This window comes from Narcine bancroftii, chromosome 6, assembly GCF_036971445.1.
Source record: "Narcine bancroftii isolate sNarBan1 chromosome 6, sNarBan1.hap1, whole genome shotgun sequence".
NCBI lineage: Eukaryota > Metazoa > Chordata > Chondrichthyes > Torpediniformes > Narcinidae > Narcine > Narcine bancroftii.
Genome location: NC_091474.1, coordinates 5,430,588 through 5,455,541, shown reverse-complemented (window position 1 = coordinate 5,455,541; position 24,954 = coordinate 5,430,588). Strand labels below are relative to the sequence as shown.

Below are 24,954 nucleotides of genomic sequence, written 5' to 3'. Positions count from 1 at the left end.
GGGCCTTCCCTCTCTTGGTGTCCCAGTGATCAAGTGAGCTGGGATCTTTGGTACAACAGGTTGCGTGCTGGTGGTAATTGGGCAGCTTTCTTGAGACAGACTGGTTAAAGTCACCAAACCTGATTCATAGTGCGTCAGGCTAGGCCATCTCTTGTTTTTCCGATCACATTACACAGCTCCACAAGTGCCTGTTGGTAATCGGCATCGGGAGGGATATAAACTCCAGTGAGAAACACTGACAAGAAATCTCGGGGTAGATAGCAGAGTCTGCATTTAATCCAGATTTGCTCTAAGTCAGTGAAGCAGGAGGTCGACGAGGCCCCAACGTCTGTGCACCAGCTGGTATTGACTCAAAAGCATGAACCACCCTCTCTCTTTGCCAGAATCCAATATCTCCCTGTGAGTTTGCATTCACATTGAGCAATAAATAATACTATGAATAAAACATTTGTGATATTTTGTCCATTTGTAAATATTTATTTGCCTGAAAACCTCAATGTGGTCTAGAATAAATGGTCAAGTTCACTAAATATGCAACTTTTGCCATATACGGTTAGTTTTCTTTTTAGCTGAAGCACTAATGTCAACTCACCACTCTCTCAAATTCTTCTTCTGTTAAACCCAAGTATTTTGATGCAATGTTATAATCCATATTTATTGTGGATTTGAATATCAATGGATCATCAGTATTCAGTGAATAGTTAGCTTTATCTTTTCTAAACCTGTGAATGTAAAAAGTTGTGAAGAATTAAGTCACATGGGAAGCCTTCATAGAATTCAGATAATTTAACCCCAAATGTACCTTTGTATTAAATGCACAGAACAACTGAAATCAGATCCTCCAAAATCCTCAATTAACAGAGATTTTAAAAAAATTTTGGATAAATGAGGATCTAAAACAAATCCTCATTTATCCAAAATTTTTTTACAGAGCCGAATTGACCAGGGACCTCGGGCTCTCAGGTAGGATCAGGGACTTTGGGCTCCCGGCGGTGGCCTGCATTTTTTTTTTGGTGAGAATTAAACATTATTTTAATGCTTAAAAAGCCTTCTCTTGTTTGTTGTTGTTTAAACACGGTTACAAGGGGCAATTTTTTTTTTTTAATTACCAGTTCTCCGATAAACTGCTTATCTGAAATAGGTTCAATCTCAACCATTTCGGATAATTGGAGATGAACTGTACTATACCCTCCTGACCGAACCAGCACATTTTGAGATGCACTTCCCAGACCGAATGCAAAGCTTCACATAGAAATCTGCCTCAAAGCAATACAACTGAAGCCTAGATATCCTCACTCCCAAGACAAATGCTAATCTTATTGATAATAAGCTTTACAGATCATTTTCCTTCAGCAATGAACTATCCTTTAGTAATTTGTGCCTTGACACAGAAAATCTTTTAGTTTTTATTCTCGTCTTCCAAAATATTGGACTGTACTTCAGCTACCTGTTATCTTTTTCCCTTTCAGATAACCTGTCAATTTAAGTTTACAACTCCCCACTTCTTTCAGTTCATAAGCCCGAGACATACTGATCATGAGTAAATGCCATCTGTGTCAAACTACCTTCAAATCAATTTTTAGCCTACGTTCTTAAGATCATCCCTGAGACAGCATGGATATGGGTGGGATGGTCTCATTTTGCACTTTTGATCTTTGATTCCATCCAGACTTGTATTTTCTAATTGTGTGACTGTTTATTGGATGTCTTCTGAAGGTAATATAATCGTCACTCTGCTACATAAAAAAAATTCAGCAAGATCATTTGAATGAAGTCTTTCATCTGCTTCACAATTCTGTACTTTCTCAAGCATCGGAGCGACCCCACAATGAGCTGATGCCACTAAACCAGTGGTTCCCAACCTTCTTCCTCCCACACACATCCCACTTTCAGTATTCCCTATGCCATCGGTGCTCTGTGATTAGCGAGGGATTGCTTAAGGTGGGATGTGGGGTGGAAAGAAAAAGGTTGAAAATCACTGTTTTAATCGTCCCTCATTGACTCGTTATGTGCACAGTTTCATAACTCCAAAGGAAATGGACCAATGACAATTTTTCTCAAGCAAAATATTTCAGAAACAATTGGGGCTAGAACAGTGATTCTCAACCTTTCCTTCCCACACACATCCCACCTTAAGCGATCCCTGACAAATCACAGAGCACCGATGGCATAGAGATTGCTTAAAGTTGGATGTAATTGGAAAGAAAATGTTTGAGAACCACTGCACTACACTCTGAGGTGGTCATTCCCTGTCTGCTACAGAAACTCTCCAACATGGTTGCAGCTTCAGTAAAAATCCGCATTATCCACAATTCGATCTACTGGCAACCCCAAGCAACTGGCAAAAAAGAAATAAATAAACAAAAATAATAAATTGTAATAAATGAGAATAAACAAAAATTTAAATAAATTGTAAAATAAATATTGTCCAAAACAACACAAACCCTTGGTGAAGATGGGAGCAAACATTCAGGCAGCAGAGCAGCCCAGTCGTGCCCCAGCTGTTTGATTAAAGTTTCAATAAAGTTGTCTTTGTGGGTGAAGAGCCGGCCGATACCACTGGGGCGATTCTCTTAAAGTGTCTCCCTATCCCTGCCTATTAAGAGTCTATCTTTTATTAGAATATTATTACATATATTAGAGAGGGTGTACCTGAAAACTTGGGGGAGGGGGTTAATTATGATGGTGGAACAGTTAGTGCAATGCTGTTAAAGCGCTAGTGACCAGGGTTTCAATTTAAATTTTGCAAGTTACAGGAATTACTTAATTAAAGTGAACTTTACATAATTAAGGATGACAATACTGATTTTTTTTTCAAATTACTTTACATTTTGCACTGCCTTTTGCCTTTTATACTGTTTATTCTTAATGCAGGGGTATTACTTAGGCATTGGAAGAGCAAGTCTCAGGCAACCGGAAAATTTGCATATCCGGCATCTGCAATTCCCCCTAGGTGTTGGATACCAGAGGTTTTACTGTATTTAAAATCAGCACACATTTAATAAACATCTGGGAGACATTTTATTGCCATTTGACCATACTCCTCAGCAATAATGCGACACTTTCAATGAACGTGCTCGTCCTTGAAAAATATTGAATTTCCCGCAAATAAAAATAAATAGAATTGGAGTTACCTTATGATTGGATGCTTTGTAAAATCTGGGTCACAAGCTCCGGTGAGATAGCTTGACAAAGGACAGGTCTGGGGGAAAAAAAAACGCAATCAACTGAAACTTTTCATATCTTAAGTTAACGCTGTTACAGCGCCAGCAATCAGGACCAGAGTTTGAATCCCACACTGTCTATAAGGAGTTTGTACATTCTCCCCATATCTGTGTGGGTTTTCCCAGGGGGTTCTGGTTTCCTCCCATCATTCAAAATGTACCACGGGTGTAGGTTAATGGGGTGGCACAGGCTGATGGGCCAAAAGGGCCTGTTACTGTGCTAAATTAAAGGTCAGAAATGAATGGTCCATTGAAAAACTGTCATTGATCTTCAAGAGTAGCAAAAAACAAATAACTGGTTCTTTTTTCCAAAAATTGACAAATGTTGGGTATATATATCCAGGAATTGCGTACCTCAAAATGCAAGTTTAGTTTTAACAAGCGATTGTAGAGATCGGGATCTTTGATTGAGTGATATCCATGTCCAATTCGTTCAGCTTTCAAAACATCAACAGCCTATCAATACAGAAACGTCAGCTAATTATCTGTTTAAAACAATAACTTAATTTAGTGGAAGTCAAAGTTGTATGATTTATAATTAATTCAGCCAAAGCCATAAACAAAAAAAATTGTCAATATATATTGGAAATATCTAGAAGTTCACATTTTTCCTTATATTTGGTTATTTAACTTCACTTCAATCCTAATTTGTTGTATTTCAAATCCATGCTCCCACCAGTCAGATCATTCTCAAACAAGTTGTTTAATGACCAGTCCCCTTTCAATCTCGTCATTATTTGGTGTGAGTGTTACATTTATCCATTCATTCATTTCAGCCCACCCAGAAGGTGATTTCTGCCACAAAACAGAGAGAAACTGATTTGGTTTAGTCAGAATGTTCAGGGATTAAATACAAAATAGCATGAACCATAAATACTGTTTCACCTCTTTGACTCTCGCAGGTGGTCCAACTTCACCAGCATGTACAGTTCGATGGATGCCACATTTAACGGCTTCCTGACAAAGTAACAAAAGAAATGAGATTACTGAATTTGTAAAAATAACAGAACACATCATCACAGAAGCAGAATGCAGAGCCTGTACGTTGGACCCAGCAGCGCAAGACTTAAATTCCTTGGGGTGGGTGTTCCAACCACACCTGCCACTAAAATGAATGATGAGGAACACCTATGGTTTGTCCAATAGAAGGGTCACCTCTAGAGTACTAAAAACTTGCATCATTCCCTTTTGTAACCTCAGGCCTCATAACAACCCAGTTGGCTTCACCATGAAATGACGTAAATGTAGTCTCAGGTAATGCTGAGCACATAACCAATTTCCACGCCACAGGGTACCATGTTGGACTTTGCTTCCATCTCAATTTCAAAACAGCTCATTGACCAACTCTTTGGTCATTAATCCAAATACTGTGTTTTCATTTTTATTTGTCTTCTTGTACATTGCATTGCCATAAAAGTCTATTACAATTCACCTCTGGTTTATGATGTCCAATTGGTTGAACAAGTTATTCACCATTATTTTTTTTTTAAAGTTTTTGGATTCCCTCCATTTTGTCAATTCATTTGATAATAAAGTGATGCACTGAAAAATTGCAATTTCTTTCATCTCTGAAATTTGTGGCCAAGCATTACAATTTCTAACAATTTTACTTGTTCATAATCTATAGGGAAATTAGTGGACACTTCATTCTATGGTTTCAGGTGACCTTTCTGTGAAGGACAAACTAATCTTTGAAGACTAACATTTTCTTCCTGTTGTATCATTGATGAACTTTCATCCCTAATAATTGAACCTTTAGATAACCATTTTTAAAAAGTCATCCAAATTACTACCTGATAAATTAATTATTTTATTGATGTAGGCAAGAACAATTTTTCATTCAACATATCCAATCCAAGAATTAATCTGCTACCAATAATACTTTTTGCGAAGGGTGAATCAGGATTTCCAAAGTCCACCTTATTTTCTGAAGTGGTGTACTGACGAGAATTGGCAAGTGTTTTTTTTTAAGTTGTAAAGGCACACGGAAGGTTCCATTGATAACTAATGGATTGTTTTTAGTTTTTTCAATAAATAATCTCCCGAGCAAGTTCAAAAGCTCAAAACTGCACATGTTTATTAATCTCGAAAGTAAAAGCAGACAATCCAGCAAATATTGTGGAGGAGACATTTAACCTTTCAGGTTGACCATTCTCCATCTGAAATTAATAAATTGCTTCATGGAAGTAAATGGGTATGATCTAATGGGCATTTTGGAAATTTAACAACAGAGTTACCAAAGCTGTATTGAGAAATGAACCGGCCATGACTGCCAGTGGAAATAGAATGAGAATTAATTTGGGAGGAGCAGAGAAAATACAGCATGAGAAATATCAAGGTATTTATTGACCACTAAATAACAGTAATAAAAATGAGGAGTGAGCAACAGTCGTAATACAGGAATCATGGGAGACCTTGACCCACAAGCTCTTGACAAATCAAGTTTGCTGTCTAAGGTGAAAGAGGAATCCACAGTGTGTTCAAGATGGTTTTCCTCTCATGAGGGACCAGCCATTTTGAAGCTTATGAGATTTGACTAACAATCTTGAATGTGCATAAAATGTTAAAATTTTTCATTTCACTTCAAAGCGTGTCAAAAGCACAAATCTAAAAAGGGAACAAAGTTTACGATGAGAGCTGGCTATGATTTAGTGGGTGAACACAATTACAATGTGCTGACCTTCCACTGGCAATGGCTAGAATTTTTTTTTAAATGCACAAGTTTTAAATGAACATCTACGAAAGCACACGTCCTAAATGGAAAAGTGATTCAGCCGTGGGTAAGCAGAAAAATTAAAGAGTTTTCATTCAAAGCAAGAGGTGGAGAGTGGCCAGAAATAAAGGTGGACCTTACAATTAGGAGCGTTGTAAAATGCAGAATGCAAGATAAGCTAGAAAGCATGTAAAACAAAGTTGTTAATTTTTATCTCAGCACACATGACAATTCAGTAATAGCCAACCAAGAAATTGATAAAGGCAAGATAGAATAAGGCGTGTTCCCTACTAAGAAAGAAAAGCTGATCAATAGCGCTTGTACAGTGTATAGGTCCATTTAAAGCAGTTGTTCTCAACCTTTTTCTTTCCACTCACATTCCACTTTAAGTATTCCCTAGACCAGGGGTGTCAAACTCAAATTCACGGAATATATTTATCACTGTGACATGAAACTACTGGAAGATCATTTTATCCTGAGATTAAAGTTCATTATCCTTACTCAGGCCTGTGTGCGGGAGGGCGGGGTTTGCATTAGAAAACAACATATTCTATCACACAAGGCACAAGGAATTGGGGTACTATTCTGGCATGGATTAAGAATTGATTATTGCACAGTTTAAAGATTGGGAATATGGATTCCTTACTAGTCGCCAGTCAAGTGGGTTACCACAAGAGTTGGTGATGGGGACCCAGGTGCTTGTGATCCATACCATTTGGCTGAGCGGTACAAAATGTCACATTTCCAAGCTCACTAACCAAACACAAATGAAGTTGTGACCACAGAAGAACTTGCCATCAAAATGCAGTTAGGATTCTCTGCACTGGTTCTTGGGTTGGCCAGTTTTTAGAATTTAAAGGGCCACTCATTTAAATTTACTTATGAACCTGACAGACTGGAACCAGGGAGAATATTTTCCCCGAGGAGTCCAAGACCAGAAGGCACAAGGGATGGAGAATGAACAGATTTTTTTTTTCCCCTCACAACTGGCCATTTATTTTAAAGGATAATTGCATCACCTTCCACTGTGACTGGCAAGATATCTCATGCTCTCCTGGATCAAGGGACCCAGGGCTTGGATGCTGTTTGTGTAGAATCTGCACATTCTCCACATAACCATATGAGTAACCCTCTGATGCTCCAGTTCTCTCATACATTTCAAATAATTTGGCTGTGAAAAGTAACCTCCTCATGTAGCTAAGTGGCAAAAGGAGAGATGTTGCTGAATGTTGCTGAGTTACAGAGAAAGAGGGTCTTTGGAAATACGTCTGGTGGGATTGCTCTGTCGGGAGGTGGCACTGACCCAATGGACAAATGGTTTCCTCCCACTGTTATGAATACATGACCTTTGTATTTGGAGTGGAATCTGAAAATGTTCCATCAGGGAATACTGCCAGAACTCATTTTAAATACACTGCTTCCCTTTATTCCTGTGCAAGGCCACACTAAGTACCAATCCAAAAATAAATATTTATGGCTCTTATTACCATAAGAAAGTTGGACACCAGAGATAAATAGATGTCTGTTGCAGTCATTCTCCAAACAAACAAATGGCTTTTCCTGGGTTGACCACATGGACATGCAGGAATAAAATCAGAACTTACTGTCATGAACATGTCATGAAATCTGTTGTTTTGCAGCAGCGTCTCAGTTCAAATAATTATATAAACTACAAAATAAATAAAAATAGTGCAAGAAAATGAAAAAAGAAAGTAAGGCTGTGTCTGTGGTTCATTGTTCATTCAGGAATCTGATGGCTGCAGAGAAGAAGCTGTCCTTGTGCCGCTGAGTGTTCGTCTTCAGGCTCCTGTACCTTTTCCACTCAATGGTGGCAGAGTGGAAGAGGGCAGGCCTTGGGTGGTGGGGAATCCTTGAGGATAAAGGCTGCTTTCTTAAGATAACATCTCTTGTAGATGTCCTCGATGAAGTGAAGACTGGTGCCTGTGATGTCACAGGCTGAGTTAACAACACTGATGTCTTTTTTCCTGTCCTGAGCATAGACACCTCCATACCAGCCAGTGATGCAACCAGCCAGAATGCTCTCAATGGTACATCTGTAGGAGTTTTTTTGAGAGTCTTCGGTGACATACCAAATCTCCTCATGAAATAGAGCCACTGGCAGGCCTTCCATCAACATGGAGGGTCCAGGACAGATCCTCAGAGAATAATAACCATCCCTGACTTTTCCAAAAGTCCAAATTTATTTTTGAATTAAGCTCCAAACCCGTATTTCCCATCAAGTTAATGCAATCCCCTACCTCAAAGGCCAAGCCATGGCCTGAATGGACATCTGCACTTAAAGATTCATCGCCTGCCAAGTCAATGCCCACAACGCCTTCACTGTGATATTTCTTGCTCAAGCGTACAACTTCAGCAGACCATTCTGAAAAGACATCAAAAGCACGTGGTTATCACTGTCAGTCAAGTTTTTATCCATCCCATCGACCAAAAAAGGCACAGCTTAGACCAAAAAAAGACACAATTTAGACTAATGACATGTTCTTCAAGGAGGTATCACCAATTACCAACTCACGTCAAAGCATACTGGCACAATTCAAGATTTCCATTCAAATACTAGTATGTAATATAGTGAGAGATCAGTAATGAGATGTGGGGCATCTCTGGATCCCACCAATAAAATAAATCATCAAGATCAATTAGATTTTTTCAGTTTATTAATGTGACCACTATTTTTAAGATTCCCAAGATTTGAGTGGTAATATGTAGTACTTTGTGAGAGCTGCACAGCAACAGTTCTTCCAAATCAATGTACCAGATGTGTATAAAAACCCTTCTCAAATGTTTTGAAAATCTTTAACTCGCTGCTACTTCCCCTACTCCTGTCTGGTTCAACAAGATTGCCACTTTATTTTAAATGACAAAATAAACCGTAGAATTCATTGGTTCTACTCAAGTTTCCATCTTCTGGAGAAACATTGCGCAACTTTTTTTTGGCTAATCTAATTAAGTAATCCAATTGATAACAGAATAATTATTAAAATCCACAGATTGTAAGGAGTTTGCTCATTTCTAGCTGCTGCCTTTATGTTCGGAGTTGAATTTGGCAGGCAGAGGGGGAGAATGGAATCTGAGTCCACTTGTGCTGGGGAAAAGAGAGTAGATTATCCAAGGCAATGCACTGAGGATTTCAGTACTGTTGGCAGATGAGAGTCTCAAGAATGCAGAAGTGGCCTTCTGAGGTCTAAGAGGAAATAAAGATTCTGAAAATTTGTAATCAGCTTCAATGGTTTTTTAGAACTGAGGAAGTCGGCTTAGGATTTAGCAATCCTAAAAAGTGGAATCCAAACTCTGATGGGAACATCTGTATAAAAATAAATCTTAATTATACCATAGTTTTTCCAATGGTCTCATTCATACCAGTGTGTGCTGCAAATTGGGTTGGTGGGCAGCTGGCATGAGAGTGAGAAGCAAAGTGGAAGTGATAGTGGAGGACAGATGGAAGGGGGAGAGCTGGAAAGGTCAGACCAGGATCTGACAGTGGCAACTTCCAAACCAAGTTCCATCCCATCCAATTTGGTCCAAGAAATTACTTCTCTCCTAAATTCCTGACTTGTGGCCTGTTCTTCAGTACGGCAATAAGAAATTATTTTGAATCTGATGTGCATGAAGCAAAACAAAAAAAAAACACCAACAAAAAAATGAAGAACTTTAAACCGGCACAAGGACCTGAAGGCAGCCTTAAAAAACAAACTGGACTTGGAACCATCATCAATATCTAATGAAAGCAGTGGCCAAAAAAAAAAATCAATGACAAGAGATGGAAGAAACAGGACGGTTGTTTTCCATGGTCTAAATGGCAAAAAAATAGGGCATCTCAAAAGACCATTTAGTTTAGTAAACCCAAATTACAACTCTACAGCCCCTTTTCCACTGGCATCCCAGTTAATTGGCTATGCAGTGTCCTGGAATAGGAAGCCCTTTGTGCCGTTTCCACTGGACCACCCTTAACTGGGACACCAATTGCTTTCCCACTGAACACAGCTCATCCCCGGGGATCAGAGTGTTCTACATTCAACTGAAGAGTTGAGTTTCTGCTGTCCCTTTTCCCTGGTTTTGTCAGCAAACACCAGGGATAGGAGTTGGGGTTGAGGTGGTTAATCCCCGGCATGAAATTACATCCTTTGACGCCAGCGTTCAGACAGTATTTCTTTTCCACTGGACCCTGTCCCAGTAAATTCTCCGTTAATTCCTGGGACAGGGTGCCAGTGGAAAAGGGGATTCTAATGAACAAGAAATTGAACATTGGCATAGCTTTATCAATGCTTCAGACAGCAATACCGACAATGCTGAAAAGATGCCCAATGTGTGAGAATTAGATTTTAAAGAGTGAACATTGGTTAAAAAAAGATTTGTTTCAGCAAAAGTAACATTACCTGGCATGTGCCGCATGCAACAAAGGATGGACCTTGCTTTAATTTTAAAATCCTTTTCTCCTTCCTTGAGTCCCTTGTTGACAAGATCAACCACTTCATCAGGAGTCAAGTCCCCTCTGGATATAGAAGGAAACATGCATTCACTTGATGTGAGAGCCAGTGGCAGATTGACCTCACACATACTCACACACCTGTACATATTTAAACAACCAAGTCTGGATAAAACCAACATTGGTAATTATATAGTGTTTTTTAAATATATACACAGTACAGGTGAATGCTTTTTCCCCACATTGACAACCTGTTCTGAATTTTCACAAAATATCAGAAGGCCTTTTGCAAGTAACTCCATGGATTGACTACTTTTTTTAAATAGTATGCCAATAATTCTGTTTCAGCCAAAATTCTTGATCCTAACGAAGAAAGGCTCGGGGCCGAAACGTCAGTAATATATCTTTACCTTGTATGGACGCTGCGAGACCTGCTGAGTTCCTTCAGCAATTCTGTTTTTACTATAATCACAGCATCTGCAGACTTCAGTGTTCTCCCTCTATTTTTATTTCAAGATCACCACATTTGGACAATTTCAAGATACAAGTTTTACTGTTAACAATTTCTCAGAAAAATAACACCAGCTCTTTAAAAGAAGTTAACAATTGATCATTTTTTTAAAATTAATACACTGCAATCCTCTGCCAGAGTTCACTCTGACTTCCAACTCTGGTAAGTGGATTTTACTCCAGGGAAGCACAAGACTGGCGTAGGACATTCCGTTTGAGAAGGAGAAGCAGAGGAGACAATCCACAGAATGGTGACCACTTTGGATGGCCAGTGAGAATACAAGAAAAGGGAGCAGAAGTCGGCCATCTGACCCGTCGGTCCTGCTCCGCCATTCAATGTGATCACGGCTGATCTGATCATTGACTCAACTCCAACGACTTGCCTTTTCCCCAGATCCCTGAATTCCTTTTATTTTTAATGTAAAAAATCTATCTAACTGAACCTTAAATATGTTTAATGAAAGTAGCCTCAATCACTTCCCTGGGCAGAACATGACACAGATTCACTACTCTCTGGAAAAAACAGTTTTTCCTCATCTCTGTCTTAAATCTACTCCCCTGAATCTTGAGACTGTGTCCCTTAGTCCTAGTCTCACCTACCAGTGAAAATAATTTTCCTGCCTCTATCTGAGGCTGAAGAACACGCAGGTGGTGAGCTGTTGGTGTCTCGAGGCGAAGAACCCAAGTAGGCAGAAGGCTGCTGGCGACTGCGGCCAAAGGACTCACACTGGGCTGCGGACTTCTGGAGACTGCCCGAAGGAGTACCAATTACCGGAACCGGGATGAAAGAGGGCGCTGGAGGCTTCCTGATTGGGTCAGAGGTGCACATCAGGCGCTGAGGGTTTGGACTGAAGGTTGAGTGGCTGCAAAAGTTGCAGGAACGCTGGAGGCGAAGCCATGGACATCAGTGACTCTGGAGGCACACTGCTTTTTCTCCAGCTGTAAATGGCACTGGGCCATTGCTGCCATACGGTAGACTGAAGGAAATTTCATGTCACATTTTTTGTTTTATTAGATGACAATAAAATCATTTTGAACTGAGTGGTCTCTGCCCAACTAATGCCTGGAGGTAAACAATTGTAGCTGAAGAAAGAACCTTTCAGCAAGATTTTATCATACTCCACCCAAACATTCTCATTTTCAGTTAATAGGCAGATTAATGAACACAAAATCAATTTAGTTTAGATGACAAAAGCAAGAACTACTTTGAAAATAATGGCTATAGCCCTTGTTTATGCACCAACTGACAGAGCAATTTCAGGTGAGGGGAGATATTCATTTAAAGCATGCATTAAGCCAGTTTGTCAGAGAAATTGCCCTGCCAGCTCAGTAACCCAGTGCTGGTCACCCAGCCACTAAAATATTCGATGCAAGATTCCAGCAGAAATGGCACCTCTATTGTGGATTCACAGTAAACTAGGTGCAGAAAGTTAAGACAAAGTCTAGGAACTGGTTTTAAATGACGAATTCAAAACTCCCAATCAGATTTTGACACTTCACATTAATATAATTATAAAAGGCCACCAAAAAGAATCTCAGACTTTTTTGTTTGCTTTCTAAATAAAGCCTTTATTGATCCACCATTTTGTCTGGCCCAGTTTGCCTTTCAATTTATGCCATTGTTCCGACCTTGCGACGTCCATGTTACGAACACCATTTGTGGTTTATTGTTTGTCCATTTGATATTTAACCTGCCTAAATGACTCACATCCATGGGGATGACATGTTTTAAGAGGCTCGTGTTGCAGGATTTCACCTTCTAACTGAGCAGCAAATATGGATTCAATCCAATTTTCTGACTGCATCAACAGGTCTACGGCAAAACCCTGGAACACCTGGACAGCAAAGACGTCAGGATGCTCTTAATCAATTACAGTTCATCAGTCAATACCATCCTTCCCTCAAAACTGATCAGCAAACTCCAAGACCGGGCCTCAATAATCCACTGTATTACTGGATCCTGGATTTCCTCTCCTCAACACCATGATCAGTAATGATTGGAACATTTCGTTCATAATCTCCATCAGTACCAGAGCACCACGGAGCTGTTTTCTTACCAACAATAGCATCTACAAATTTGCTGACAATTTCACAGTAGGGGGTTGTAATAAAAGGGGAAACGAGTCAGCATACAGGAAGGAGATTAAAAATGTGGCTGAAAACAACCTCACATTCAAGGTCACCAAAAACCAATGAGCTGATTAAGGACTTCAGAAGCAGAAAACCAGACGTTTATGCTCCAATAATCACTGGAGATCAGAAGTGGAGAGGGAGAGCAAATTTGAATTCCTGGGAGTCGCAATCTTGAAGGAACTTTCCAGGTCTCAACACAAATGTCATTGTAAAGAATGCTGACAGCTCGTTTCAAACTCCCACCACACTCTGTGTGAAGAAGTTCCTCCTCAATTTCCCTTTTTACTTTTTTTTTAAATGAACATTTTATTTAAAAGTTTTCCATATATTTAATAATATCAAAGTATAAAATGTGACAATAAATTGTTAATATCAAATCTATTACATGATGATATAAACCCCAACCCCCTATCCCCACTAACTAGCACCCCCCCCCAAAAAAAAGGGAAAAGGACAAAGAAATGAAATATGTAAGAAAACAAGAGTAAAGAAAAGCAAAAAAACTAGAATAGAAACCTGGTTGCCAGAAGTTACCCCTCATCACACAGAATTAATCGTTTATAAATTTTAATACTTTCAAGGAGATCAACGAAATTCAAGGCTTAACGAAGAAGTCTATAAATTAATCCCCCCTTTCACTCTTAACCCATGTCCTCTGGTTTGTGTCTCATCTACCCTCAGTGGAAAAAGCCTGTCGACATTTAATTTGTCTATTCCCCTCATAATTTTAAAAACCTCTATCAAATCTCCCCTCATTCTTCTATGCCCCAGAGAATAAAGTCCTAACTTGTTTAACCTTTCCCTGTAACTCAGTTCCTGATGTCCGGGCAACATCTTGGTAAATCTTCTCTGTGCTCTTTCTATCTTATTGATATCTTTCCTGTAGTTAGGTGACCAAAACTGCACACAATACTCCAAATTTGGCCTCACCAATGTCTTATACAACTTTACCATAACATCCCAGCTCCTATATTCAATACTTTGATTAATAAACACCAATAAGCCAAAAGTTCTCTTTACAACCCTAACTCCCTGTGACACCACTTTCAAGGAATTATGTATCTGTATTCCCAAGTCCCTCTGTTCTACCGAACTCTTCAGTACCCTATCATTCACCGTGGATGAACTTTCTTGGTTTGTCCTTTTAAAATGCAACACCTCATGCTTGTCTGCATTAAATTCCATCTGCGAATTTTCATCCCATTTTTCCAGCTGGTCCAGATCCCTCTGTATACTTTGAAAATCTTCTTTCCACAATATCTCTAATCAGTGTCATCTGCAAACTTGAAAATTTACCACATCATCATCCAGATCATTGACACAGATGACAAACAACAATAGTCCCAGCACCAATCCCTGAGGCACACCACTAGTCACAGGCCTCCAGTCTGAGGAGCAATCATCCACCACCACTCTCTGGCTTCTCCCATCCAGCCATTGTCAAATCCAGTTCACTACTTCACTGTGAATACCGAGTGTCTGAACCCTCCTGACTAATCTCCCATGTGGGACCTTGACAAAGGCCTTACTAAAGTAGACATCATCCACAGCCTTTCCTTCGTCAACTTTCCTAGTGGCTCTTCGAAAAATTCTAAGATTGGTTCAACACCAACCTACCACACACTATGTCGACTATCCCTAATCAGTTCCTGGCTAACCAAATAATTGTATATCCAGTTCTCTTAGAACACTTTCCAATAATTTACCTCCTACTGACATCAGGCATATATTTCCAGAGGTTACATTTGGAGTCTTTTTAAACAACGTGACCTACTCTCCCATTCTCCAGCACCACACCCATGGCTAAGGACATTTTAATTATTTCTACCAGAGTCTCAGCAATTTCTGCACTAGCCTCCCTCAAGATCTGAGGGAATTTCTTGTCAAGCCCTAGGGATCTATCCACCCATTTTTGCTTTAAGACACCAAGCACCTCCTTCTCTTTAATCTGTAACAGTTCCATGGCCTCACTGCTTGTTTTCCTTACTTCCCATTACTCTGTGTCTGTTTTCTGAGTGAATACTTAAGAAAAACACATTCAAGATCTCCCCTCTCCCCCTTTTGGCTCCATTCAAAGCCGACCAATCTGATCTTCAAGGGAACCAATTTTGTCCCTTACTATCCTTTTGCTCTTAATATACCTGTAGACACCCTTAGGATTTTTCTTCACATTGTCGGCCAAAGCAACCTCGTCTTTTTTTTTAGCCTCCTGATTTCTTTCTTGAGGTTTTTCTTCCATTTTTTTATCCTCCTCAAGTACCTCATTTGCTCCATGTTGCCTGCCATACCCCTCTCTTCTTCTTCCAATCCAAATCCCCAATATCCCTCAAAAACCAAGCTTCCCTGTGCCAGCTAACCCTGCCTTTAATCCTGACAGAAACAAACAAACTGTACTTTCAAAATGTCACAGACAAGGTAAAAATCTAACCAACAGCTAACGATAAAAAAGAATGCTTTGGACCGATATTTTGGAATTTACTCAAAGGCTTCATGATAAATGTTTAAAATAAAAACTCTGAAAATGTTCAGATTAAGAGTGAAAGTAAACCAAAAGCAGAACTAGCAATGCTGTGAAAAGGTTGGGGGGGGGGGGGGGAGGTGGGGGAAAGAGTCACAGATGATGAGAAAAGAGGAACATCACTGGAAACAAAACTGCAGATGCTGCAAATCTGAATATGAAAAATCACATACATTGAAGCTGACGTTGATTAAAAGGATAATTTCACTGAGGTATTTTCAGATTTGTTGATTTCAATACAAAATCAATCCTTTAAAATTGCTGCAACCCATAGTGAAATATTACTGAAATACTTCTACATCGATGAAGCTTTAATGAAGCTTTGATTGCCCCCGCTTAATGCCAGAAGTTTACCGTTACTTTGTTGTGAATGGTGACAATGTACAATTTATTTCTGGCAATAAGAAGGGGAAATCAAAGCTTCATTAATCAATCAGTGACGTATTGGTTCATAAAAGTCACAAATGCCCCCATTACATATAGAGCCGCCATTTCAAACCACTCTCTCAAAATAGTTCATAGATTTTCCTCACTTCACATACTTGGGGAGTTATGTCAGAACATTGACCCACTGTAACTACAATGGACAACCAATGAAACTTTTTAAAATAGTTACACTGGCTATAACAGTCAGGCCATCATCTTTTTTTAACATTTAAGATTACATCGACCTTGGTTATTCACCAACAAACTTGCAAATGACATTTGTAAATTCTGGTCATCTCTATTGACATTAGCTCTATATTTGGGGCTAAAGGATATGGGAAAATGGTTTACCTGTGATAACCCAAGAAATTATTGGCTAGTTAACTTATTTTCATTTACTGCAAAACTTTAAAAAGGCCGAGAGAACAATGAAACACACAGATCAGTCTGTCACAGGACCAATGAGTCAGCCTGAACTTAAAGAACACAGAACAATACGACACAGTCCAGGCCCTTCAGCTCTCGATGTTCTGCTGACCCCGATATTCCTTCCTTCCTTAAAAAAAGTAATGGTTCCTCAATTATGATTTGTATCACCCTGTTTGACAAACATTTACTGTAATTCCCAAGGCATTTACACCTTGCTGGCCTATGAAAAAAGGACAAAGATACAAAAGATTATCGGGAAGTACAAATTAATAGTTACCCCTTTTACACTGAAAAGCTACATTATTGCCATATACATGACACATCTCTGGAAGATGGCTTTTGTTCACATAGCAAGCCAGCTTCCCGGAGCATAAGAGGCAGGACATGTAGCACAGCAACATCGGCGTCTAGTGCGATGTAAAACATAAGCGCCAGGAAGAGACATTGCTCTGTACGCAATAATGGTGGTGGGACAGCAGCTACGTTTCCTAACCATGTACCTTTTTTGCAATCTTGGAACGCAAACAAATCTTCTGCACATCAGAATCAACTTTATTTAGGCATGTGATGTCGCAATCATGTGAACAGGTTAGTGCGACCAGAAAAACACTGGAGAATTTGTAAAGAAGCAGGGAGGTGGCAGTTTGAGGCAGAAGGTGCGCAGACCTTGGATGTTGTAAACTGAGACGTTCGGATCTTCTGAATCAATTTGCGCTGGACTCTGATAGAACATGGAGGAGAGAGACCACAGGGGCCCGTGCTCTGGGGTAACGTCCTCAACAATTTTGATGAGGATGAATGGCAGTCATTTTCATGTGTCTCAAAACACTTTTGACCTTGTTTTGGAACTCACTGAACCCCCACCTGACGTGCAAGGCAACAAAATGGCGAGAGCCTCTGGAACCTTGGCTTAGACTTACCATTGCTCTGTGGTGGTATGCTACCCCATGGGAATATCAATCCATCAGTTGTATTTTTGGTGTCCACAGTGTGTGTTGGTATGCCAGGTTATTGGACCATTGAGAAAGGCCCTTTTTAAACATTTTGTTGAACCGCCAAGTGGTGCATGTCTCCAGGAGACAATGGACGATTACAGAATAGGGTATCCAATACGCACTGGTGCCTTCGATGGCACACATATTCCCATCTTCACCCTCCCATGACAACACACAAGCCTATTACAATCAGAAAGGTTCTCTCGATTGTTCTTCAAGCAGTTGTTGACCACAACTACTGGTAAGGATCTTGACCCGAGTTACAATTATCTCTCTTTATCAGTGAATGTGTAGTGTTTCATATGTCGATCTATACCCTCAGTCTTTTGTTTACCCAGCTTCACAGATATATATGTGGGTTGGCCTGGCCGCACGCACGATGCTCGAGTTTTAGCCAACTCTCCCATTTACAGAGAGGCTGGAGATCAGGATGGATACCTTCTCCCACTTAAAGTAAGTCTATATATCCCACTGAACTGTAATATATGTGCGGATCACCAATAAAATGTATTTTCATTATCACATGTACCACATAGGATGTAATGACAATGGCATTTTATATGTTAAACTGAAGGAATGGTTGACTGACTTTACTTCAAATGAAACTTATGACAAGTTCAAGGATTTGGTTTTATCCTGTTATTAGTGAACTGCATCGATGGTGGCAGAGAATGCTTTCAGACGTCTCAAAGGAAGCTGGAGGTGCCTGGCCAAGCAGTTTAATGTTTGTACCACTCTTGTATCAGACGTTGTTGTTGCCTGCTGAGTTCTACACAATATATGTGAACTGAACAAGGAGCACTTCTTGCCAGAGTGGAACACTGAGCTACCCAATCTCCCTGAACCTGAATGAATTTCTTATCAAGCAGCACAAGCACTCAGTCACCAGGTTATCCGTGAAGCAATTATGTCCATTCTGTAAACTAGTTCTGTCAACAGATCATGTCCATTGTGTGAACGTAAGCTGATGAAGCCAACAAATAACATCTTTTCGTAAATGTTTATGGCACACGTCAGGTATTTTTAGTGCACTTGTAAAAAAACAATAATAACAGGGTTCAAATACAACTGGAAATGACTATTTACAACTGTGCAAAGTAAGTATGATGTTCAAAAGTGGTAAGGCACAAAGCAGTGGATTAATTTTACATCACTCCACCATCTGGAGGAAGGAGGAGGAGGAATGTGGACCAGACAACTCGTATGCTTCAGCCATCTGGATGAAGCTGATATTGTCATGTGGCGGGGAATAGTAATGGTGCCTCTGGGATGGAGGAGCGCTGCACTGGGGTTTGGGAGTTTGGTGTTGTGGAGAGGGAGAAGTGCTCTGTTGTACTGCAGCAGCCATGAGTGAAATCAGCTCCCGCAGAAGTGAGGCCTGATTCCTCAACTTCTGCTAAATGCCTTCGAGTCAGGTGGGAAGCATGTCAACATTACAAAAGTTGGAAATCTTGAAGTGACCATAGGTGGACAAGTTCTGGATGTCCTGAGTACATCCTATTCCAGGTGTACAATTGTTGGTTAGGCTGTACTTGTGCACAGTTGAGGATTGACCTTAAGAGGTTGATAAAATTATAAAGGGCAGAGATAAAGCTGGATGGGTCATTCTTTCCCCAGAGTAGAGTAATCGAACACTAGAGGGCCTAGATTTAAAATGAGAGGGGGGTGGCAAGATTTTCCATGCAGAGGGGGTGGTTATATGGAATGAGCAGCCAGAGAGAACTGTAGACATGGTGAGAGCTGAATGTATCCCGACCGTTGCTGAGTTGGTATAATTACAATGTTAAAAAGACACAAGGACAGAATACAAAACAATCTGCTGAAAGATCTCAGTGGATTTAGCAGCATCAGTGAGAGAAAAAGAGTGGCTGATGTTTCAAGCCAAAATCCTTTATTGAGACTGGAGAAACAGTGCAAAAAGAACAGGGGCCCAGGTGGGATTAGTGAACCAGAGAGGTGACACGTGGCAGGATAAGAGCTGTTTAGGTCCCTGGATGGTGGTGAGGAAGGAACTAATGTTACATTTCTTGCTGTTGCAAGGGAAACCTCTCCTGACCCCTTTGTTTTTCGTGTCCCTCTCTCATCCTTTGTCTGACACCTGACAATCTACTGCCTCCTCTTCATCTCTACCTGGTTCACCAATCCCACCGGAGCCCCTGTCCCATCCCTCCTCTCCTATCCTCTTTACACTGGTTTCTCTTCTACATCTTCCCATGTAAAAAATATTTCTAAAATAATTACTGAGTAATGTTACTTTCAAAATTACTTACGGTTTTTGGTCCCAAGGAATAGGATCAACGTTGGAGTTAGCCAATAAGTGTGGACTGTATCTTACTTCTAAATATATAATGCCTTCTTTGGCTTTCATTTCTACAAGCTCGTAAGCTATCCGTTTTACAGCTTCCCGGTCTCCACTGTTCACAAGGGGGAAAATAAAAGTATTAATTATCAATGTTATGAATACACCAAATTGTTTAATATTTGAGATAATGTTCAAGTGATTTTTGAAAACGTTATTAGTCAAGATTCAGCAAGTAGGCAAATAATATACTGGTAGTCCCTGACTTGCCACTGTAATTGGGACCGCTGAGTTGGTCGTAACTTGGGGACCTCAGGATACAGTGCTTTTAATACAAAATATGTACTTGTACAGTAGTTTCAATAAAGATTTTTTTTTAATCATTTGTATGTGTGGGTGGACATAACTCCCGTACGTCGGAAGTCGAGGACTACCTGTACCTGGAACATCAGCCATATGGAATTAAAAGTTCAGGGAACCATCAAAACCATCTCTTGCACTCAATACATGATCTTTCTTAATTTATTTTTTTAATTTAGAGTTACAGCACGTTAACGGGTCCTTCTAGCCCACAAGCCGGCACCCTCCTAGAACACTCACGTGACTTATTAACCATGCTTCTTTGAAATGTGGGAGGAAACCGGAGCACCTGAAGGACACCCACACAGGGAGAACAAACAAACTCCTTGCAGATAATGCGAGATTCGAACCTGGGCTCGCCCATCCATAATGCCCTTGAGATAACAGCAATAATCCACCTTGTAGAGTTGCTGCAGGTTATCCAGTGAAGATATTTCCACAGTACAGTTAGGGATTGGCAGGATTCAGTTCCATTGGGGAGAAATAAATGCAAAATTTCCAAATCAGATTGGCACAGGATTTGAAAAGAACCTGCAGATGGTGGCCTTCCTCTGTTGCCCTGGCGCTTCTAATTGGGAGGTGATGCAGATTCTAACCCTAACCTTGGCATTTTGTGCACTGCATTCAATGTACTACATACGCTTCTAATACGTCCTGCGGGTTTTTTTTGCTATGAAGCAATGACTGTAGCTGTAAAATTCTATAAGTAACACACTATTTTAGGTTGGCAGATAACTGGCAAAGGATACCCAATTGGTTCAAACAGTTCAGTCCTTCCTCCAGGCCGCACACTGAATTGGAAACCCAATCTCAGTCGCATAAATAAACCAAGTTGTCACGATGTGATAACGAAGAGCGACTACATTTGGATTTATTGTTAAAGTTTGCCACTAGTGTATTAAAATGCCCAGGCCACTACTTAGTTCACAACTTCCTCCTCTCAACTGTAAACTGATCCGATTTATTCATCCATTACTGTGTTTGGTCTGTTACTGTCTGCAATTTGGTTGATTATTTTGAAATAATTGTATAATTTGGAGAACTTACATTATTGTTTAGAACATTTGGGCTCTTACTCTTATGCAGAGGAGCCGTTGATCATTTCTGGACACATTAGTGGCAACCTGAGAAATGACTAAGGTGCTCACTTCCCTCCATAATCGGGAGAAAGTGGATCTTTTGTCGGAAAACTATACCCTTCCTTGTTCACTCACAAAGAGAAACAGAAGCGAGATGTCATGGTCTCGTGTCCTGCACACAGGATCTCTAGCCTCACTTTTAAATGGCCAAAATAACATTACACAATTCACTGGAATTTCCTCCATTGAGAGCATCCTTTTGTTTTTCCAGTCACTTATGACCTGCGCGGAAAGATCATTGACCCGTTGGTCAGCCTGCAGCTTAGTGTTTTGTAGTCACTCGTGGCACAAGATACAGGTGGGTGTACATGTGGACTTGGTGGCCTGATACAGATCTCACCCCTCCCCACATGTATCCAAGCCATTCTTTTCTGTCCCCACAGCCCTGTATCAGTCCCCACACTGTGGGGCAGCCGGCGCAGGCTGTTAGCGCTGGACGGCAGGCACGGGATGCTGGGGCGGCTGGTGCGGGCAGAGCAGTGGGATCAGTGTGGGGACCAACACAGGGCTATGGGGAGAGAGTGGGGCAGTGGGATCAGTGTGGGGACCGGCATGAGGCTATGGGAAGAGTGGGGCAGTAGGATCAGCGTCAGGACCGACATGGGAGACAATGGGGCAGTGGGATCAATGTGGGGATCGACACAGGGCTGTGGGGAGAGAGCGGGGAAGTGGGATCAGTATGGGGACAGCCCGTGCTGGCCGTCCCTCAGTGTGGGGACTGACACAGGGTTGTGGGGAGAGCATGGGGCAGTGGGATCAGTGTGGGGATGTCCTGTGCCGGCCGCCCCAGCGCTGACAGCCCGCGCCGGCCACCCCAGCGCTAACAGCCCGAAGGGACAGGAGCCAGAGTGCATTCCAAGGCGCCACTCGTGCAGCTGTCCCTTTCAGGTGGCCAGCGCTGCACTTTCAGCGCTGCCACCTGAACGACCATTCCACAGGTCTGAATCCGCTTCTGCGGCGCATTCTTGGTGGAGAATGCACCTGAAAGTGGCTAACAAATCAACATTTCACTGTGAACCCACACTAACTAGGCCATGGGTTCTTCCTTAAACATACAGCACAGTAACAGGCCCTTCTGGCCCACGAACCCAGCACCCCCAAATACACTAATGAACATAAAACCCCTGTATGTTTTGAAGGGTGGGAGGAAACCAGAGCACCCGGAGGAAACCCACACAGACATTGGGAGAACATACAAACTCCTCACAGACAGCACCACATTCAAATCCGCATGGCTGGTGCTGTAATATCCCCTGTGCTGACTGCAACATTAACTGAGCCACCTGTTCCTGACCACCGATTTTCCCCTGCCAGGTAATTTACCAGACTTCATCTTGATACCCTGGAATTATACTGATACAAGCACTCCCAGTCTGCTGGACTGCTGCACCTCCTGCCTGATTGCAGCTCACAGAAAAGAAATAAATTGCACAGCCCTTAACTGACAGTCTTTTCCTTTCCTAGGGCCAATATCAGAGGGGGACACGGACGAATATCAGACATGAAGACACAATGCGTCCTTCCATCTTCACATTCTCGTCAGTCTGTCTTGCCCCCTCCCCACCCCCTACTCTGCTTCTCACACCCTTGTTAAGTCAGGAAGACTAGCATTGGTACTGCTCCAGAGAGCCTATCCAAAGAAAGAGCATTGCTAATGGAAACGTGCCTGCCAAAAACCAAGATCACAAATTAAAACGGTGATCCTAACGGTGCCAACCAGGTGAAGAATTGATGCACCGGTAATCAAGCAGATGAGTGTCAAGGCAAATACACTTGGGCAGGCGGGATCGTGTTTATTCATCATACATGCTCTGATTGAACTTTGTGTACTCAGTGATGTTTGATCAGAAGAGGGGAAAAAAAAACAAGGGAGTCATGAGAGTCCAGATACTGTGAAATGTAGATACACATTGATTATGGACATTCTTAACAGATGGCTCAAAGGGCTGTCAGGCAAATCCAGCAATTCAAAAATCAATGGCTCAAAGTCTGACATTTTAATATTCACACAAGTCCAATGCTATATTCGCACAGCTGGTTTGAATATTACACACTATGCTTTTTTTTAAATAAAGAAATAGGATGTTGGTGAATGTGAAGTTAGCAGGGGCCAAAAGACTTAACATTTATGTGATATTGTGAATCTACAGAAATCCCAATTATCAGCATTTATGAACAAGTCATTAACAAATAGGTCATACAATGGGAATTTGCTGCACATTATTGTATGTGGAAGCACAGTTTAAAGAGCAGCAGACCCAAGGGAGATTGGATGTTCAAACAGTAAAAACCATTCTGAAGATTTTGTACTTTAAATTTAGCTGAAAAAAGTGTTAAATTGCTTCAGATGTTTCTTCCAAATTACGGCAGAGAAATTAACAGTTTCCAATATTGATGTTCATTTTTCCCATCTCCTTGCCAAAACGTTTACTCCACTGTTACTTCAAGACAGACTCCAGTTGCTTTCCATACTGCCAATATTGCACACAGTGTATCTGTTATTAATGCGGTATCTCCTGAAAATTAAATTACTTCCCATGTACCGTGGAGAGCATTCTGTCTGGTTACATCAGTATCTGGTACGGAGGCACCAACGATCAGGACAGGAATAAACTCCAGAGGGTCGCCAACTTGGCCTGCAACATCACAGACACCAGACTTCACTCTATCGAGGACATGAGGCAATGTCTTAAAAAACCCGCCTCTATCCTCAAAGACCTCCACCACCCAGGCCATGCCCTCTTCACTCTACCTTCAGGAAAAAGGTACAGGAGCCTAAAGACCAGCACTCAACGGAACAAAGGCAGCTTCTTCTCCGCTGCCATCAGATTCCTGAATGATCAATGAACACAGACATTACTTCACTGTCTTTGCATTCTTATGTTAAAATGTGGTTTATAGAAAGGTTTGCATTGTGACGCTGCCACAAAACAACACATTTCTGACGTGTTCGTGGCAATAAATACTGATTCTGATTGCCAGGAAAATTTGTGGTAAAAAGGGTAACTTGCTACCACTCCAGTGTTGTGGATTCTGTCTAAAGAAGGGCAACTTTGAAAGAGTAAATGCAAGCGGGCTTTTTCCACCGAGGTTCGATGAGACGAGAACCAGAAGACATGGGTTAAGGGTGAAAAGTGAAATGTTTAAAGGAAACATTAGGGGGAACTTCACTCAAGAGTGTGGAACATGCTGCCAGATGAAGTGGTGAATGCTGGCTCAATTTCAACATTTAAGAAAAATTTGGACAGGTACGTGGATGGGAGGGATATGGCAAGCTAGGGCCCAGGTGCAGGTCAATGGAACAAGGCAGAATAATAGTTCAGCATGGACTAGATGGGATTAATACCCTATTTTTGGCTTGCAGCATTCTATGGGAGAACAGCCACAAGTGCAGATATCAAAAAAGCTTTGAGCAGACCATTGAATCTTGTACCTTTATCTTAGCTTGACAGAACTATCAATGCTCTATTTCACACAAAATTATTGCTACCTATGCCATGGTAACAGCCCACTGATCAAAGTCATTCAACCTTTTTGTGCTTCAAGATTTCACCACATAATCTTGCCTGCTCATCACAATTTCTGTTCTATGATTTGTGCTTTACTATCTGCTGTCAAGTTATGAATGAGCCAACACATTCTCCAACTTAATGGAGAATTAAGTTACGTAAAATAATTGTCATGGGTTTGAAGGGGGAAGATCCCATCTTACCAATTCGATTGAATTTTTCTAAGAGGTAATACAATGCTCTGATGAGAGCCAT

At 41.0% G+C, this 24,954-nt stretch overlaps 1 protein-coding gene across 1 annotated transcript in view; it reads right to left on the bottom strand.

Annotated features, from left to right (window-relative positions):
• Positions 1-24,954, bottom strand: part of ada (adenosine deaminase) — a 55,990-nt gene that overhangs the window by 6,072 nt on the left and 24,964 nt on the right. The window contains exons 4-10 of the mRNA XM_069883718.1: positions 19,663-19,806; positions 10,332-10,447; positions 8,196-8,320; positions 4,110-4,181; positions 3,579-3,680; positions 3,135-3,202; positions 593-722 (exon numbers count right to left, since the gene is read on the bottom strand). Of these exons, the coding sequence (XP_069739819.1) occupies positions 593-722; positions 3,135-3,202; positions 3,579-3,680; positions 4,110-4,181; positions 8,196-8,320; positions 10,332-10,447; positions 19,663-19,806 (757 nt within the window). The remainder of the gene's footprint in view (positions 1-592; positions 723-3,134; positions 3,203-3,578; positions 3,681-4,109; positions 4,182-8,195; positions 8,321-10,331; positions 10,448-19,662; positions 19,807-24,954) is intronic.